The 18,680-nt window shown below is 41.9% G+C and overlaps 1 protein-coding gene across 1 annotated transcript; it reads right to left on the reverse strand.

The window, feature by feature from the left end:
• On the reverse strand, window positions 1-15,867 carry serbp1b (SERPINE1 mRNA binding protein 1b). The gene is made up of 9 exons (XM_083782061.1): window positions 15,502-15,867; window positions 14,071-14,248; window positions 8,152-8,295; window positions 7,399-7,467; window positions 5,613-5,687; window positions 4,963-5,140; window positions 4,490-4,552; window positions 3,988-4,212; window positions 1-2,735 (listed from the first exon to the last, which is right to left on the reverse strand). The coding sequence occupies exons 1-9, from the start codon at window positions 15,755-15,757 to the stop codon at window positions 2,676-2,678; spliced, it is 1,248 nt and encodes a 415-aa protein (XP_083638187.1). The 5' UTR covers window positions 15,758-15,867; the 3' UTR covers window positions 1-2,675.
• Window positions 15,868-18,680: the final 2,813 nt, after the last annotated feature.

The raw sequence follows: 18,680 nt of genomic DNA on the forward strand, positions 1-18,680 counted from the left end.
ATTTGTTTACACCTTTAAAATCACAGTAATGATTTCACACAACCCAACAGCTGTGGGTAGAATACATGTAACACCTCTAAAGCAATTCATCAGAACAGGGATGTTTGCAGATAAGTTCTGCAGTCAAGTGGCTCAAACAGTCTACAAGAAGTCTGCACACAGCCAACTGCCATGGTGCATTACCAGCGAGTCTCTCCAGAGCACAGAATATAAAGCTTTTGATTCACTTACACCTGTCAGTTTTTACATGACCCACACCCTCCCGCCCATCATCAAGCCCACATAATTTAAAATAAAATGCTCGCTGGAAATGCAGAAGCAGGTGGCTTGAAACCCAGTTTAGCTTAGCTTACATTACATTCTGTAGCCCTCGAATTCTCCACAATGACATTTATTTCAGACAAATTATGCAGTGGTGCCGCTTTACTGAAAAAAAAAAGCATCATAGCAAATATGATTACAAGAGGGAAAAACAATCTTCAGAGTACTGGTGTTGATAGAAACCATGTGCTTCCAAGCTCTATAAAGACATTACTGATACTCTAAGTGCAAGATATGTCCACAGTCCTACCAATCGTTCTCACCTAGATAGAAACGACCACTTCTCAAAAATACAATATCTACTTCAGGCAAAAGCCATGCTGCATATAACCTGCAGCGCCTTATCATTTGAGATAATGGCCAAGTTCATAGCAGAGGAATACTTAAACTCTAAGTAACTTTCTCATATATACACACACACACACACACACACACACACACACACACGCACGCACACTCACACAAATATGTCCTTAAAAAATGAAAAAACATTTGTTTAGTGGTCCTAAAACGACTAGCAGTATAGTCTGTAATGTATGACCTAAAAGGACCAGCCTAGAGATACACATCATTGGGCCCCGGATGCCCTGAAAACACCGGATAACATGTGCATCGGGGGAGGAATGGCCAACTAAACCACTGGTCCACGGAGAAAGAGCCAAGCTAGCAACAGAAAATGGGGAGAGAGAGAGAGAGAGAGGCATCACTTTCACTGCACAACAAGCAGAAAAATACCAAGCTTTAGAAGGAAGTCACTTTGCCCGTTGATCCATCCTGGATGTGTGCTTAGCAAAAAGGGATGGACAGTCAGGACAAGAGCATATACACTTTAGATAAGCACATTTCAAATGGTACGAGTTTCACTTTCACGTCGGCATGTATTACCTGGGAGGGGAAACTATGTACCCAGTTCAAAAGGCTTGTCTGCTCTTTCTAGCCGACGCCTGAGATGAGAGTATCTATTTTTAAAAAAACAACTTTGCTAAGACTGGTAAGACCAGCAGCAGCACTACTGCTGTCAAATAAAAAATAAACCATTTATGTTGTTCTTCAAATGATTGACTAAATTATTAATTAATCATCTGAACAGTTTTACACTTATATTTACATAATGCATGTTACACCATGCCCAATTGCACAGACATGGATAAATGTGTACAAGAATGTAGATGTCATCTACCCATTTTCTCATTAAACCTTTCATTGCATTAAACAATTCCATGCCACACTATTAAACTTGAGTTCCCTCAGCGAGGCAAACTTTCTGCATACAACTCTAGTCTGTATTGCAATTGTCTCTGTTACTGACCAATGTGGTGGGGCAGATGGGCTACATCCTGGGAGGCGAGGAGCTGGAGTTCTACATGAAGAATAAACGGATGTGAAAAGGTCTGTTCTCATAGAAAATACAGGCCACGAAGAGGTGAAATAATTTAGTGCAGGTTGTGGACTTATGCCTGTCACTTTCCTCTCTTCCCTGATGCCGCATTACCTCTAGACCTGGCCTGTGTGGTCACTGGTCAGGCTAATGGATATTTGGGTATTCCATCCATATTTATACACACATATTGCACCAATGGGCAATTGGGCATGGTATACTATCAATAGTTAAATATTATTTGTGGTCCAAGAAAGCCGTTCAGGTGATGGACACAACCAAATGGTTTCTTTGACATCAGTAATGTTGTTCCTAAGCTCCGTCGCTCCTTGATTACAAAATATTATTTGAGTTTAAATAACCCAAAATGAAGAAGAAAAGACTCGTCTACGATGGCTCATAATACTGACGTTGAAGCCATGAGAAAAAGTGAGCAGGGAAGTTCCAGGGGGTGATGACAGCACACGTCAACCTAAAGCCTGATTTATACCTCGTCATATGGTGGTGGCGCATGCAGATTTCTCTTTTTTTTATGCTGGACACCATCATACAGTATGACGGAGCATAGATTAGGCATTTTGCAGAAATGCATATATTCAAGCAGCACAACAAAAATAAAATGTATGCATAATCTCTGGAAAAACAATATATAACCAAACACTGTATGAAAACATCCCTGCTATCATGTCTCTAAATACAAAACTACCAATAATTTGCTTCAGTGTAACAAGAGAAGTCCTTTTCCCACCTTTTAGTTTTTTGTCTTTTTGTACTTTTAAAACGGGTAAAATTTCAGTCCTGGCGGTGTGGGTGGGTGGGTGGGTAGTATGGGATTGGGATGACAGTCTTTCATTGTTAAAATCTTTTTTTCCTCCTTTGTTTTCTTATATACTTGAAGATGTGGAAAGCATGCAAGCCTCGTAGAGGAGGGGCCCGGAAGGGCTGATGGGGTGGTGGGCCTGTGGCATCAAAGACCTCAGGCCAGGGCCGGGAAGGCCTCTGGGTCATCCACATTGGGGACAGACACTCCACTTGGCTGGAGAGAGCACACAAGAGAGAGACACAAAAGGAGACGGACGAGCGCACACAAGAGAGAGACACAAAAGGAGACAGACAGAGTCAGTACATGAGACGGGTAGATTTCCAAAAGCATATGCCCTTTCCCGTGTGCCAATCCATGCCACTGACATTGTAATCACTAATGCAATTGTTATTCGTGTGTGGTTTTCCTTAGGGGTGGGCGATATCGTGATAAATATCGTTGAGACGATACAATGTCTCCACGATATGCTGTTTCAGAGATATCGTACATATCGTGATTCAGTGATTGCAAAGTCTATGATTTGCAGTTCTGTACATCTGTAAAACGATGGTTTCGTTCGCCAAACATTTTGGTCTAAATGGTCCGTTATTACTTTTAGTTTTGGTTACCTTGTAGGTGGTTGTACCGTTAAGTAACTTGAAAAAATAACCATAGGAATCGCATGAAGAAAATATTGTGATAATATTGTGTATCTTGATACTGCTTGAAAAATATTGTGATAATAATATTGTTCATATCGCCCACCCCTAGTTTCTCTCCATAATCACCGCTGGCAATAGCATTTTAACTCCATAATTAATACAGACTTTATTCACTTAATAGTACACAAGGCCTTTAGCAGGACTTATCCGGAGCTACTTAGAAAATTATCTACAAGACTAGGAATGCTAATTTAAAAATGTCTTCATGACCGATAACTGACCCTCATTAACAGTTAATTAACCTTTAACCGACAAGATTAAAACCGTTTAGAATGGACAAATGTCTGTGACTCACTCAGGGTCCCAAATTAACACCCGGCCAAGACTGCATCTGAACAGAGCTTACGTTCTTAACCTCATCTGTCATTTTCCAATTATCATGAAACAGTCGTGCATTATAGCTTACAACTCATCTTTGCATTATGGTTCATTCAAAAGGCTCAATAGGTGATAGAGGCTCGACTAAAAATACTGATGCAATCACAATTCATCAACCAAAACCGAAGCAACACAGAGAGTAGTTTACTGCTGTCATCAGAGGAGCCACAGACAGGGATGCTTAAATCTTGGCCAATATCCGATTATTGCACGGTTAAATCCACCTAACTGACTGATTTATTTTTACTCAACTTGTTTGACAATAATAATTTGGTACTGTATTCCTTTGCAGTAAGAGTCACTGCAGGTGGGTTTTCTTCTAGCCAACATCTTTTGTGATTATTGAAACTATGTTCATAGATGGCATGCGTGGCTGCCGTCACTACCTTTTCGGAGCGTCGTCCTCCCTCTCCTCCTCCTCTTTCTCCACCTCCTCCTCCTCCCCCACGCGGCGGCCTGTTGCCTCCCCCGCCGCGGCCTCCTCTGCCCCCGCGGGCTCCCCCGCGACCACGCCCGGGGCGGCCAAGGTCTCCGAAGTTGATCTCCAGCTGAGATGTGATGTCGTTGGCCGGCTTGCGGAAATGGTGCTCTGCGGCTTCATCTGCGGTACCCTAAAGAGATGATAAAACGTTAGTACCAAAAGTATTAACAATTTGTGACTAAATAACTACATTGGATCGATTGGAACACCCCGAGGTCCATTTTTAAAATCTCCTGAAAAGTAATAGTTCTAAATATGCAAGGTTGGTTCCTGTACAACAATATGTTAAGTATTTTAGGTTTAAATGAGTGGCCTCCTTTACCACCACATTATCTAAAGCTTTCAACAAAGATCCCAAAAGTGGGGTTTTGTGTGGTTAGAAGATAAACCTGAGAATGTACACACACCTTGTGGTAGAGAGAGTGTGATTCTTCTGTCTCTGACGAGTCAATCAACGCACCAACAGGTCTCTGAAATTTACAAAAGGACAAGACTGAAATGAGGTACCCTCCCTCTTTCAGTTTTGTGACGCGTACACACGCACACTCTTCTAGCAGCATGCATCATAGTAGGAGCCATGCAGTGAAAAAAAGTACTCAGCCAGACATTCAGACCTAGCTTTTTCACAGTCTTGCAAAACACATCCAGTGTTAAAACTACAAATGTGGGGCGCCCGCTGGCCAAGTGGTCCAGGCGCATGCCACATATAGGCTTTGGCCTGACAGCGCGTCGCGTGTCCGAGTCCCATTCATGACAACCTTTGCTGCGTGTCTCTCCCCTTCTCTCTCTTTCCTGTCTATCTTCACTTGATACTCTCAATAAAGGCAGAAAAGCCAAAAACAAATCTTTACAAAAAAAAACTAATGTTAAATTTCCTTACATCTTCGCTCTTGGACTTGTGCAGGACGTAGCCCTTCTTCCACTGGCTGTCAGCTCCTTCGTTAGGCTTGCGAATGTTGAACTCCACCTTGGCACGCTCCTTGCCCTGCACAGCCTTCCACTCATCCAGAGTCATCTCTTTGGGGCCTTCCTCCTTAACTTCTTCAACCTCATTCTCCCTGGAGAAAGGACGTCAGACACATGACTGAAGGCCAAATGCTCAACTTCGTGTTCAGAGGACTATTGGCTCATATTGTGAAGATATTGTCGGTTCGGAGAGGAGCCCTTGTCTGTGACTAGGTCAGGAAGTGTCCTGATGATGGTTGCCATCCTCTCGATGTACACTTTTTTGCATTTTTCCATGTACTTTTGTTTGTGCATGCTGAGATATCTTTCATATATTTCTGTGCAATAGTTTGTTTATTGACCTTGTGATAGGAAATTTGATACACGTACATGTACGGTACATATACACCCAAGAATACATTCCAAAAACATATAAGAGTTGGACAGGCATCCGAACAGTTCAGTATGTATGACACAGGGAGATAAAAGGTTTTCTGACGTGAGTCCTAAGGTACGGAATTACCATACATTTCAGTTTGACCGATTATCCCAACACACTAATTAGGGGTAACATGGTTTACTTACTTGTTCTCAGAGTCAGCAGGTGGGCGTTCCTCTCCTTCCGGAGTGGCTTCAGGAGCAGCAGTCTGTTCAGCCTCACTGTCAACACAAGAACCCAGCAACACTCAATAAGACTGCATCTTTCAATTAATACATTTTGACCTGAGATCAGATTCTAAAAATGTCTTCTACATCCTGACAGTTTTCATGTTTCTATGTCAGTTCTTTGATTTTTCAAAAATAGCAGACCTACAAGCTCGTAGCGCGCCACTCGGTGGCGCGCTATGAGCTTGTATATCTGCTATTTTCCAATAGCTAAAACATAACATAATGCTAACACCAAAAGGGGTTCGCGCCCAAAATGGGTTAAAACATTGTCATAGCAATACAGCAGTACAGCAGTACAATAAGTTAGTACTCACTACACAATAGTGATGTGCGGGTCAGGTTTTTTTTCATAACCCAACTACGCGCCCCGCAAAATGATAATATATAAATCAACAACCCGGACTAGGGGTGGGCGATATGGGAAAAAAATATCAAATTTATTTTTCAATCACGATAAACGATATTAATAATATTCTTTTGCGCGTTTATGGTTATTTTCAAGTTACTCAACAGTACAACGTAACAAAAAAACAAATCGTTTAGTAGACCCTCCAGAAAATCCTTGATTATGCGATGGAATATGCAGGGTTGTATGTGTATTTATACGGCAAAATTGTGGGAATTTGCTAAAGTCGCGAGAAAATGCAAAATATGATATACTGTATAATCCTAACCTACACCCCATGTTATTGGTTCTCAAAGTCCAGGGATCCCCAGCAGTCCTTGATGGGGTTCCAGGGGGTCCCCAGCTAAATTTATGAATATCAAATATCTATTTAACCACTTTAATCATACACATTGGCTATTTTTCAGATTTTTCAGCATTTCATTCATAATGTTCCATTGTCACCTACTCACGTTTAACAGACTATCTTTTTAAACATTCCGACTATCACACAGCATATCATTTCTAGTAAAGCAATACAGAGCTCTCCACACCTTTTGAATTCTGCTTTCAGTTTTATTCTATTTTTACAGTGAGATCTATCCAAACTCTTTTGGCATTAGGCCACCATCACGATCATTCGTCTGCCACTGGTGAAACATGTCTCCAACGCCATGGTCAATGTCACGGTACACTGAACATCTAAACCCCTAGCTATGAATGGTCCAAGCACAGTATTGGACTCATGCCCCTTGGGGTCATGATTCAATCGTTTTTTTCTTTGCTTTATTTACCCAGGGTAGTAGCTGAGTACAAGTGCTCATTTTCAGCAACGCCCTGCACACACACACACACACACACACACACACACACACACACACACACACACACACACACACACACACACACACACACACACACACACACACACACACACACACACACACACACACACACACACACACACACACACAAAAACCTGGGAGCTGACCAGTACAACCTCAGTCTTATACTGTTGGCCACTAATAAGTTGGGGGATCAGTGCCTTGCTCGAGGGCACTTCAGCGGTGTTGGGTGAGTGATGACCAATCAAAAACATTCGATAGGTTCGAATCAGTCGAACCTATTAAAGGGAATATTCGACTGTCATTGTTGTCCAATTCTTGCTGCATTATGGAGATACTCCATCCTTGGACAACAAGGATAAAAGTGTGTTTTGCTAGACCAGCTGGGGCAGCCACTTAACATCATCTTGGCATACGTTAGTCTCCAAATATCATGTAGATGAAGTCTGTGACTTGCTGTTTGAGGACTCACCTCGTTTCATCCTTTGCATTGCCCCAATTGTGAGAGCCACTTCCAGCCCGCTTCTCATCATTTTTCTGACTGAGGGGACAAATAGAGAGACTGCTGAGAAACGCATTAACGGGCAAGAGGAACATTAATCCTATACTATGCACAATGATCTTCAAACTAAGACCCTCTGATGTACAGTAAGCCATATCCCACAACATAGCACAATTTAGAACTTAGTCTAAGCTTCTCAGAAAACGTATGACTGGGTGAGGTCATTCAGGGGTCAACTTATAGACTATTAATAACTGTCTTTAGAAAACATGGCAGTAGACAGTAACAACTTTATCTGACTGTAGTTCTACTTTCTGGTTCAGAACCATGAGCCATAGTGTAAAATACCAAGTTAATTTGGGTTTTAAAACCAACCACAAACATCCTATTCATTTTATAGTTTCCAAATGTAGAAACTACATTTTTCTACATTTCCCCTAACAAGACTTTAAACATTGTGAATTGAACATGGCAGAATGCCTGCCAGACCATGCTCGAGCAGACAATGATACGTTTTGATGGAATCACAAATATATCTCACTAAGCCTTATACTACTTTGTTGTACAACGAACAGCAAACATAGCCATCGCCAAGCTCAAAAGGGTTGCTATAATGACATGCCCATCAGTGTGAAAGCTTTGGGAAGTAGGCGGTCACAAGTCAAACATCTAGAAGATTTTCCCATGTATGAATAGTAAAAATGTATTTCAGGGAAGACTCACGTTTTGTCATTGCCACTGTGTCTGTCAAAGTCTCGTTTGCCACGGGAGTCGAAGCCGCCCTCTCCTCGGCCCATGCCACGCCCCCTTCCACCGCGCCCACCCCTGCCACCACCACGCCCTCTTGGGGGCCTGTCTCCAGAAGGCCTGAAGGAAACAAAACACACATGTAAATATGAGCGGATTAGGGAAGTGATGAGAGGTACAGTTACAGTCAATGTTCCAGCATACTGAGTGCAGTGCCCGGCCTTGAGTCGGTGTCAGAAACACCACAAAACGCTCTGGTCAGGCTCTGCCAGTGGACCTAATGAGCCCAAGTCTCCCCACCTGTGCAATTTCCAGCCTCTGCCTCAGCCAATTGATTGCCATATACAGTATGGGCACAAAAGGGACACAGATAGTTAAAACAGGTGCTATGACAAGTTGACAACCAGTATTATTAGGTTCCCAAGTTGCATTGTTCTCAAGTAGGCCGGTGGCCAACAGGCACGTACAGGTCTAGTGTATATAATGTGTGCATCTGGTTTATTATTGTGTACACTCTCAGAGTTAATTAACACTGAGGATTTCACCATGTTAACAGTTTCGGAGTTCTCCGTCCGGGTACTTACGGTCTGATGCCCGAGACGGTGATTGATTAAAACGACGGAGATTAATGATATCAAAACCTGTCACATCGCTCCACAGCCTAGGAGCAATCCTCAATGTTGCGCAACGAAAATGTTCCCCCCGTTTAGCCGATGACAACGAAAATCTTAAAACGTTAATAACTCGTGATCTAAATCATCCCGTCTAATTCTAAAAGAAGGTTATGTTAGAGGGGCCGTTGTTACCTCCCATTGTTGTCGATCGCATCGCGAGTGTTTTGGCTAAATTTAGCTGCTACAGCCACATCCGGGAGAACATCCGATCCGTCTGTAAAAGTGCTCCGTATTTATAAATCGCTGGGCACATTTTATTAATGGATTAAATAACCCCGGGTAATTAAGGTGTTAATTGGGGTCCCAGAGATGGAAATCATATTCAGTAGCCTAACAGAAATTAAATTGGGGGTCCCAGTGATGCAAATAGCCTGCATCCTGCATCACAAAAATTTAGAGGATGCAGTACTGTACTCTGTCGTTGAAGTAGGACTCATAAAATGTCATTGGGACCCATCTAAAAGACCCATCAGGCCAATGAGGCATCTATTTTTTTAAATATATATGGGGCAGACGATGAAGATAGACAGATAGACAGTAGAAGTCAGAAGTGAGGTGACAGGTGACGTCATCGCTTCCGGTAGAACGCTGTTCCTCGGTTGAACGCGGCTGCCTCTCTGAACTGAAATAAACTAACCTAAACTTTATAACATAAAGAAGGAAGAACGAGAAAAGGAAGGAAATCATGCCACCAAAGAAGCAACGTGCCCAAGTGATGGAAGAAGAAGATGACGAAATTGAAGAGATCCGCAAGTCAGTAGACTTCATGTCATCGGAGATGACCAAAGTGACGAAACAACTGAAGACGCTGACAGAACTCGTATCCGAAGTCAGGCAACTCAAGGATATGATCAAAGACAAAAACAAAACCATCGATCAGCTGGAAAGACGTGTACAAGACCTGGAACAATACACGCGAATGGATGATGTTATTATCTCGGGATTTAACATCAAACCCCGCTCATACGCAAGAGCTGCAGCGGGGGGTGGAGAAGTCAGCGAGGACGCTGCGGATGGTGACCAACAAACGCTGGAGATGCAACTTTTGAAATTTCTCGAGAGCAAGGAAATCCAAGTGGATGCAAACGCTATCTCCGCTTGCCACACGCTTCCTCGGAAGGATCAGAACAGTGAGAAGGCTAAACCTGCCATCATTGTTCGATTTGTGAACCGCAAAAAGAAGACTGACCTACTGAAGCAGTGGAAGAAACTGAAGGGGACCCAGGTTTACCTGAACGAGCACCTTACCATGAAGAATGCCGAAATTGCACGAGAGGCTCGCTCCCTGAAGAAGGGCAACATAAAATCAACGTGGACCAGGAACTGTAAAGTGCTCATACGGCTAAATGGATCCACTCCTGAGGAAGAGAAGACAGTGATGGTAAGAGAACTGAAAGACCTTGATGAATACAAGTGATGCTGCTGTCTCCTCGGCCCGGTGGGCTAGAAATAGATATGTAGCAAAGAAGCTAGCGCTACTATTGATCATTTTTTGGATTCTTTTTTGGAGTGTCTATTTGGGCATGGCATGGCCACGGTTTATTTTCCTGGTCAGAAGGAAAGTTGGAACTTCTCTACTTTTTTCTCTCAACTTAACCATTTATTTTGTCTTATGCATTGTGATCTTTGCATGGCTGAAGCCACCTGCCATAGGAATCTCTGTTCGCATGTTGCTCTTCTTGTTGACATTAAATATAAGCAAAGAATTATTTTCCCTTTTTGGAACCGTGCTCTTGCATCGGACTGTTGGGTCCACTCCCGGCGCTATGGAACGCTTTTTTTGGTTTTTCATCACCATTTTTTCCCCTTTTTTCGCGAAAGACTGCTCGAACTAATACCGTGCTGCGCTCTCTCTTTCTCTCGCCCGCTCTCTCTCTCTCTGGCGTGCTCTCTCTCTCTCTCTCTTCCTCTCTCTGTCTCTCTTTGTGTATGCGTGCGTGGCTGTGCAGTGTGGGTGTGTGTGTGTATGTGCGCATTGCAATGCTGTGCGTGCCGACGCGTGCACATTACATGCCGCCGCTGAGCTGGCACTATATGACTCTGCTTGCCCTAACGTTTCATTATGCATGATATGAACCGAGACATTGATCCTGAGAGTAACTTCTTTATGAATGTAAACGACAACTGCTGTTACTTCTCAGAGATTCAGTTTAATAACAACATAAAATGTGATCATGGTATATCAGTCATACACTTCAACAGTAGGAGTCTTTATGCTAACTTTAACAATATTAAAGAATATCTGAGACAGTTTAGCACACCATTCAATATAATTGCTATTTCTGAAACTTGGCTCAGCCTGGAGAGGGGGGTGGACTTTGAGATGGAGGGTTACAACCTCAATTTTATAAACCGATCAAATAAAGTTGGAGGGGGGACTGCTCTATATGTAGACAATAGATTAACATATAATATTGTAGATGGCATGACTGCTGCTGTTGATGATGTATGCAAATGTGTCACTGTAGAGATCTCCATGGGGAAAAAGAGAAACATCATTGTCAGCTGTGTTTACAGAGCTCCAGATAATAGCGTCGAGGCCTTCAAAATGCTTTATGGAGGGGACTTTTGCAAAGATCGAGCACAAGGTTGCCTATATCTGTGGGGATTTTAACCTTGACCTTTTGAACCCTAAACATAATGCACTAATTGATGAATTCATGGCTGCGATGTACGTACGTATAGTATGAGTTTATATCCCATTATAACAAAACCGACTAGAATAACTACACACTCAGCTACTATATTAGATCATATATTTACTAATAACATGGAGAACAATATAGTGAGCGGCATACTAATGAACGACATTAGTGACCATCTGCCGATCTTTGCAATCTATAACTGTGACCACAACATGAAGAAGAAAGAACACACTACGTCATATAAAAGAGTGAGAACAGAGGAAGCTCTAAATACATTCCAGAGAGACTTAGCAACCCAAGACTGGAAACATGTGTATGAAGCTGAGGATGCTTATAACAATTTTCTAGAAAAGTTCCTATTATTATATGATAGAAATTGTCCAATACACAAATATAAAAAAAATAGTAAAACTGTCGACAAGCCGTGGATGACTAGGGGATTAGTTAATGCTTGTAAAAAAAAGAATAAACTGTATAGAGACTTTATGAAACATAGAACCATAGATAAATAAACTAAATATAAAATATATAAAAATAAATTAATGGATATTATTAGAAGGGGTAAGAAAGAGTACTATAATAAACTATTTGAAAAGAATAAAAATAACATTAAGGGTACATGGAATATATTAAATTCAATTATTAAAAATAGATCAAACCCCAACTATACAGATCACTTTACTGACAATGATAGAATAATCAACAACATGAATGAGGTGGTGGAGGAGTTTAATAATTTCTTTGTGAATGTGGGTCCAAATCTGGCTGCCGAAATAAAACCACCCTTAGGAGGTGGTGTTACTCAACTGCCTGATGAAAGTAATCCTGCCTCAATCTTCCTACATAACACAGACAAACAGGAAATACTAGATATTGTCCACAAGTTAAACAATAAAACATCCACAGATGGAGATGGTATTAGCATGGCAGTTTTGAAGAAGGTTATTTGTGCTGTGGCAGACCCATTAGCACATATCTGCAATCTATCTCTCAAAACAGGTTTTTTCCCCACCCAAATGAAAACTGCCAAGGTTATCCCAGTTTACAAAGCTGGTGATAAACATTGCTTCACAAACTACAGGCCCATATCCCTGCTGTCTCAATTTTCAAAAGTACTGGAAAAGATATTCTCTGCAAGGCTGGACAGTTTTATAGACAAACATAATATTCTTATGGAGAGTCAATATGGATTTAGATCTGGCCGGTCAACTACAATGGCACTGATTGAGCTAATTGAAGAACTAATTACATCTATCGACAGTAATAAATACGCCCTTGCACGTTGGACAAAACATGGACTAACGTTAAAGTAAAACCGCACTTTCAACCTGCCAGTACATTTTGGTGATGGAAAAACATTTGTGATTCTCGTTTTGCAGCGACTGATGGTCGGATACACAGTAGCAGCATGGTCTCTACTGTTTGCTATGGGTGTGTGTAATGCGTAGGAGAATGCAAAGCGGTGTTAGGTTCTGGCGGTGTAGCCAATAGCCAGACAGTGTAACACTAAAGAATCAAACCAGGCGACAAGTAAAATACACAAATCTATCTGCGCTAGATATTCCGGGCATGTGCGCGTCCACGCACGCTACAGGGAACATTGGTACAGTAACAGTATACAGTATATACAAGAATCTGTATTCTGTCATCTGTAGTAGCACTTTTCTATTATGGTACTGGCTCAACTTGACCTGGTACTTTTTTGGTATCACCTCTGTCGAGGTTCCAACTTCCAAGCCAACTGAGGTGACACTGAACATTTCTGAAAACGGTCATCAACATAATTGCATCCGATGGACCTATACTGCATGGAAGTTCACAAATACATTTAAAATATTAAACTAGCCTTTGTATATGTGAAATGAATCAATCATTAAACAACTGCATGACCTATTTCTCACCTAAAATGTTATCAAAAAGCGTTTTTGTTGGACTGTACAGGTGAAATAATTGCAGGGGTAGGTTGCCATTTGCAGAGGTAGGCCAGTCAATCTAAGCTAAAAAGGTGTGTGACCTAAAATAAATTGTAGTAGAGCCACTTCAGTAATCATTCAAGGTTTTTTTAGAACCATGATCCACAAATTATTTCATCGACAATTTAATATGTTATAATGTAAAAAAAATGTTATTTGGATGACCCTAAGGATCATAAAAAACCTTTAACGATTACTATTTCTTTTGGTTCAAACCTTAGATTAACTGGCCTAATTTTGTCAACAAGTTACACTGAAGGGATACTATCTGCAAACCAACTGTGTACCAAAAACGAGTTGAGTGGAGCCAGTACCATGCAGTGGCAATTAATGCATCTTTCCTTGCGGTCTCTAAATTGGCTGCATTTACACTCTTTATGCCAAGGAGAGCTATTCAGTTTCCAAAAGCTGCAGGTTGCGGTTAATGTTAAATACTGGGGCAAATGATCATGGATCATGGATCAGGTAGGAATCGTTACCCCCCAAAAAACATTAAGCTCTGCCTGCACCTCTGCATTGATCTTAGGATCACAGCAGACTGCCTGAGGATTTCGATTTCAGGACGCTGAAATCCACATATCATCATTAAACACAGCAACTCACTTGTCTGCAGAGAATTCTCCTCCCTCAGGCTTGTCCTCGGAGGGCTTGTCGAATCGCCGCTCGCGAGGGGGTCTCCGATCAGGCCTCCTGTCTCCAGTTCGCCCCTCTCCCTGTCCTCCCTGGTACTGGGAGCCAGGCTGGCCCTGCTGGTCCGGTCTCCGGCCGACCCGCCGGATACCTACCGCAAAAAAGGTCATCATGAATGAACCATTTACACTTACAGTATTCATCATCGGAGGAACAACAGGAAATGTCAGTTTAGTGGTATTAACCACTTATGCCCTATATACTTCCGTTGAATGAGAAAAGTGGAAAATAGACAGACAACACGCTTACCACACACCACGTTCTGAGCAGCTTGTGTATCAGCTATTTGACAATTTCCTCCTATGCAATGCCTCAAATGGGGCGGCAAGTGATAAGTGGTTAGTAGTTAGTGGCTGCACGATTCTGGTTCAAATGTTAATCTCTATTTTTGTAGTTTTTTTTCTTCTATTTGTTTGTAGTTGCTGAACATTACTACATAAAGAATGTGGCACCTGGAGCCATCTGCTGTGGCTTTAAACGGACAACATCAAAGTGCTTGACTTAAACTTCTCTTAAAGTCTCTCTCTTGTAGCAAAAACACAAGAGTAACTAAAATGAACTAGTTATGCACGATTACATTTAGAAATGAGATCGCATAGGTGTCTGACTTTTTTCAATTAATTGTGCAGCACTATTGTGAATTTTGCCAAACCTCATAGCGTGTGATGCATTTTCAACATAGAGTGCTACCTTTCCTTTCAGCAGTTCTAGGCTAGTACAACAATAGCAGCCAAAAAGAAACAATACAAAGCATGCACAACTGAGCTACTTTGGAGCTCTGAGCACTAGCAGTGGGCCCCTCTCATCATTCAGCTGTTTGTTGACGCTGAGAACTGTGCAACATGCATGTATTTCATCCATAGTGCCATACCCAACCCAACAGCAACGAGTCAAACGTGAAACCTACCAGGTTTAGTTTTGTGTCCATCCAGCATCACCGGGGATGCTACAAGAACAGCCACCTGCGTGGCAAGTGCATGGATGGAGCAGCAGCATCATCACCACCAATAACATCACACAGGCAGACAAGGCAGTAAACCAACCTAGCTGATGCTGATGGAAACTTCTTCTGCGACACAGCCTCCCCACTTTGCACAAGGCTATAGACTGGGCGAGTGTCTATTTACTGGACTGGATATCACATCCTTCATGCATAATTCATGCCATGGTTTAGTTTGTCCTCTAATTTATAACAACAAGACAGGTTCCATGTTGACCTCATGCATTGCAGACACCAAACCTGGGGCTAGCATCTAGCTCAGAGATACACATGACAGCTCGCAACAAACCAAAATAAACAGGCGTATAGAAGGAAAAGCCGACGAGGCTGAGGCGCAAGGTTACCTTCTTTCTTCAGGGGTACCGGAGGCTGAGACTCTTCCTTCTTGTCCACCGGCTGGCTCTTCCTGTCCTTCTGTGACTCTTTCTTCGGCTGCTTGGCGGCTTGTGCAGCGGTCTTGGCGGACCCAGAGGCGGCCGCCTCCTTCTTCTTGTTTTCGGCCGCCTTTAGGATCTCGAACGGGTCCGATTCGTCGTCCAATAGCTGGTCGAACCGGTTGGTCACGACGCAGCCAAAGCCTTCTTGCAGGTGTCCGGGCATGATGGCGCCCCTTCAACGGGATTCACCTCCGATTCTACGAGGCTTGATGCGAACTGCTCGCTAGACGGTGCCACAAGATGGCTGGGAGAGGTGCCCCTTCTCTTCCGGCGAGAGCAATATCCGGGACTGTGTGTGTGTGTGTGTGTGTGTGTGTGTGTGTGTGTGTGTGTGTGTGTGTGCCGCTGTGCGTGTGCGCGTGTATAGGGGGACGTGCCATTATTATGCAGCCATACACAAATGCTGTCAGCAATGTTTTTATTTACAATTACTAGCTCTGGTCCATAGCTCTAGTCTAATGCAACCAGCAAGAGCAGTAAGGATATAGACCACAGCTAGGCTATTACTGTCTTGTCTATTACTGTCTCTATTACATGTCCACAGAGATCAGAGGTTCCCAACCACTGGTACCACTGGTGGTACTTAAGGCTGAGCCCCTCTCTAGTGGTACACAGACTAGTCGCCCCAAAAAAGGAGAAAGAAAAGTGGAATGAAATATTTATATTACTATTACTACTTTAGCTACATAGAAATGTCTATTTGTATGTCTCTAAATGTTTGTATGTCTTTAAATGTTTTGATGAATTGAACAATGTGGACCCTGTTGTAAACAAGTGTAATGCTTAATTGGGTCGTCCACTCACAGTTGACAGTCTTTGTATTGAGTTTGTGCTTAAAATGTACTGTAAATTCTACAAACTGTTAATAAATATTTCAATCAATCAATCAATCAGGTAGTTCTTCTGACCAAGCAATTGGTTGAAATAGCTGGGCTATCCAGTGTTGAAATGAGCATGACAGCACACCTAGCTGTTAATAGAAGATTTGAGAATTTTGGATTAATCACATTAGAAATATCATCAGTTGTGTGCTGATTAGTGATTAGACAGAGTTTTGTCAGAGCAGCAGCATTATTGGCTTAGGAATGGAAAAAAGGCAGGTATTTACTTGGTGTTATAATTAGTCCATGTACAGACAGTACATCTTAGTCTGTGTATTGGAACTTGAGATACAGTGTACTTGATATGTATTGTGTACTGCCTGTACTGTAGCATACTTTATGGATAGGCTACGAGAGACATCTCAGCGCCAGCAAGGTCAGCCTTGCTGCTGCATTAGTCATTATCATGTCACGTTTCTAAACTGTGTGAACGTAGCGTGATACTGTCTCGTGTTATTGTTCTCCCGGGCCCGCCGCACCGCCTCAGTCGCCGTACCAAAGGAATACTTCAACCGGATTATCACACACCACCCAGCCTGCACACACTACCTGTCTGTCAGAACCAGAAGAGGGTCCAGTTTAGAGATCACAACACTTGGAGTGCCAAATATTTTCTGAAGTGGTACTTCAGTATAAAAAGGTTGGGAACCAATGCACTAGATAACATGACTTTTAAAACCATGTCATGTCATGATCCCCATAAATGTTTCCCAGTTTCAAGTGACTGCGTCTAGTGAGCGGGACCCTGATATTATTATTCTTTAGTTTTAATTAAATTGTCTACATTTCATAATTGCACATAATCACTCTGTCTGGGAAAACAGCCAATGTAATAATCAATTAAAGTGAAAGTAAATGCAGCTAAATCATATAAACAAGTTGAAGTTTTGATATACAATTCATTCCAAATTGACTAAAAATATTAATATTTTATGTCAAGTTACTGCTCAGGAGACGCACTAGAAGACTAGATAAATATAATATATCTATTATTAAGATATATTTTGTCAAAGAATATGAGTTTAATGAGTGCATACTGCATTATGTACTGCATGTGTGCATGCAGTTTGTCCACTAAGCTGATCCTACAGACTTGCATATCAGAAGCTTAAGTGGGATTTGTCCGTTTATAAAAAGCAACAAATGGAAGCGTGTGGGCAGGGCTGGCAGGGGCACACTGAGGAACAGCTGGTGGTAACAGATCTGACAAGTGTGTCCACTAGAATCAACACACAGCACTGCATAAAGGCATACAGCTGCCACCACTGCAATTTAGACATCACTTCACATTATTTGTGAAGGCTGTGTTTTGCATTTCTTGGTGTCTTTTGCCAATCTTTAAAAGAAAAAGAAAACGTCTGTGGGAGGCTCCATTGTCAACTGTATTCCGGTGGACCTTCCCTTCTCGCTTGCTTCTCTTTAGTTGTGCTATTGTGGGAGTCGAACATATGTTGGTCACACCATAGCCATACATGGCCATACATTTTCTCGCCCCCCTAGTAGAGAAAATTAAAATTTCTGTGATCTCAGATTAGGCCATACATGACTAATGTGAAAAGTAATTTATCGAGCTTAGGCCTCCCCTGATACTGCCCTGTTTTCAGACTCTAGTAACAAAATATATGTGACATACTAAAGCTGGAGCATCTTGTTTAAAGGACCTATAACATAAAATTCAACTTTTTCAATTTCTTTTGTGTTTTTGGGGCTCCCATGTGTGTTTTCTATCCCCACAAATAACCAATTTTGAACAATCAGGCCTTCATGTCATATGGGTGTTTTAATGGAAATTGCTCTCAGAAACAGCTCGACTGATTTTGGCCTCATCGTGATGTCATCAATGTCACCCTACTTTGTATAATTCCTCCTTTTCTTCAGTCTTCAGTTGCAAATTTGCATTTCCACTTTGTTTACAATGTCCACCATTGTTGATTTTCCAAGCTGGCATGGAATGGAAACAAGCCTGGTTTTATCTAGCATGAGTATTATAATGACTCAAATATTAAATAATCTGCATATCAGCACCCTCTCCACCTCAGGACAGTGTGGTACTGCAGCTAAAACTGCTTTCAAAGTCCAGAAAGAAATGACAAGGCCTGGTTATATCAGAGTGGTGATTGAGGCTCAAACCATTAGAAATAACTTTGAGGGACATAGACAATATGATTATTAAATATTAAAAGCAGTTTTAAAATGCATGTTATT

Source organism: Protomyctophum parallelum (assembly GCF_964188405.1).
Source record: "Protomyctophum parallelum genome assembly, chromosome: 14".
NCBI lineage: Eukaryota > Metazoa > Chordata > Actinopteri > Myctophiformes > Myctophidae > Protomyctophum > Protomyctophum parallelum.

What these genes read in the sequence shown, in the direction of transcription:
- serbp1b (XM_083782061.1), bottom strand. Translation starts at nt 15,757, where the DNA reads ATGCCCGGACACCTGCAAGAAGGCTTTGGCTGCGTCGTGACCAACCGG. An exon ending in CACAGTGGCAATGACAAAAC is followed by an intron (nt 7,468 to 8,151) that starts GTGAGTCTTCCC and finishes TTGTCCCCTCAG; the next exon opens with TCAGAAAAATGATGAGAAGC. An exon ending in AATGCAAAGGATGAAACGAG is followed by an intron (nt 5,688 to 7,398) that starts GTGAGTCCTCAA and finishes TTGTGTTGACAG; the next exon opens with TGAGGCTGAACAGACTGCTG.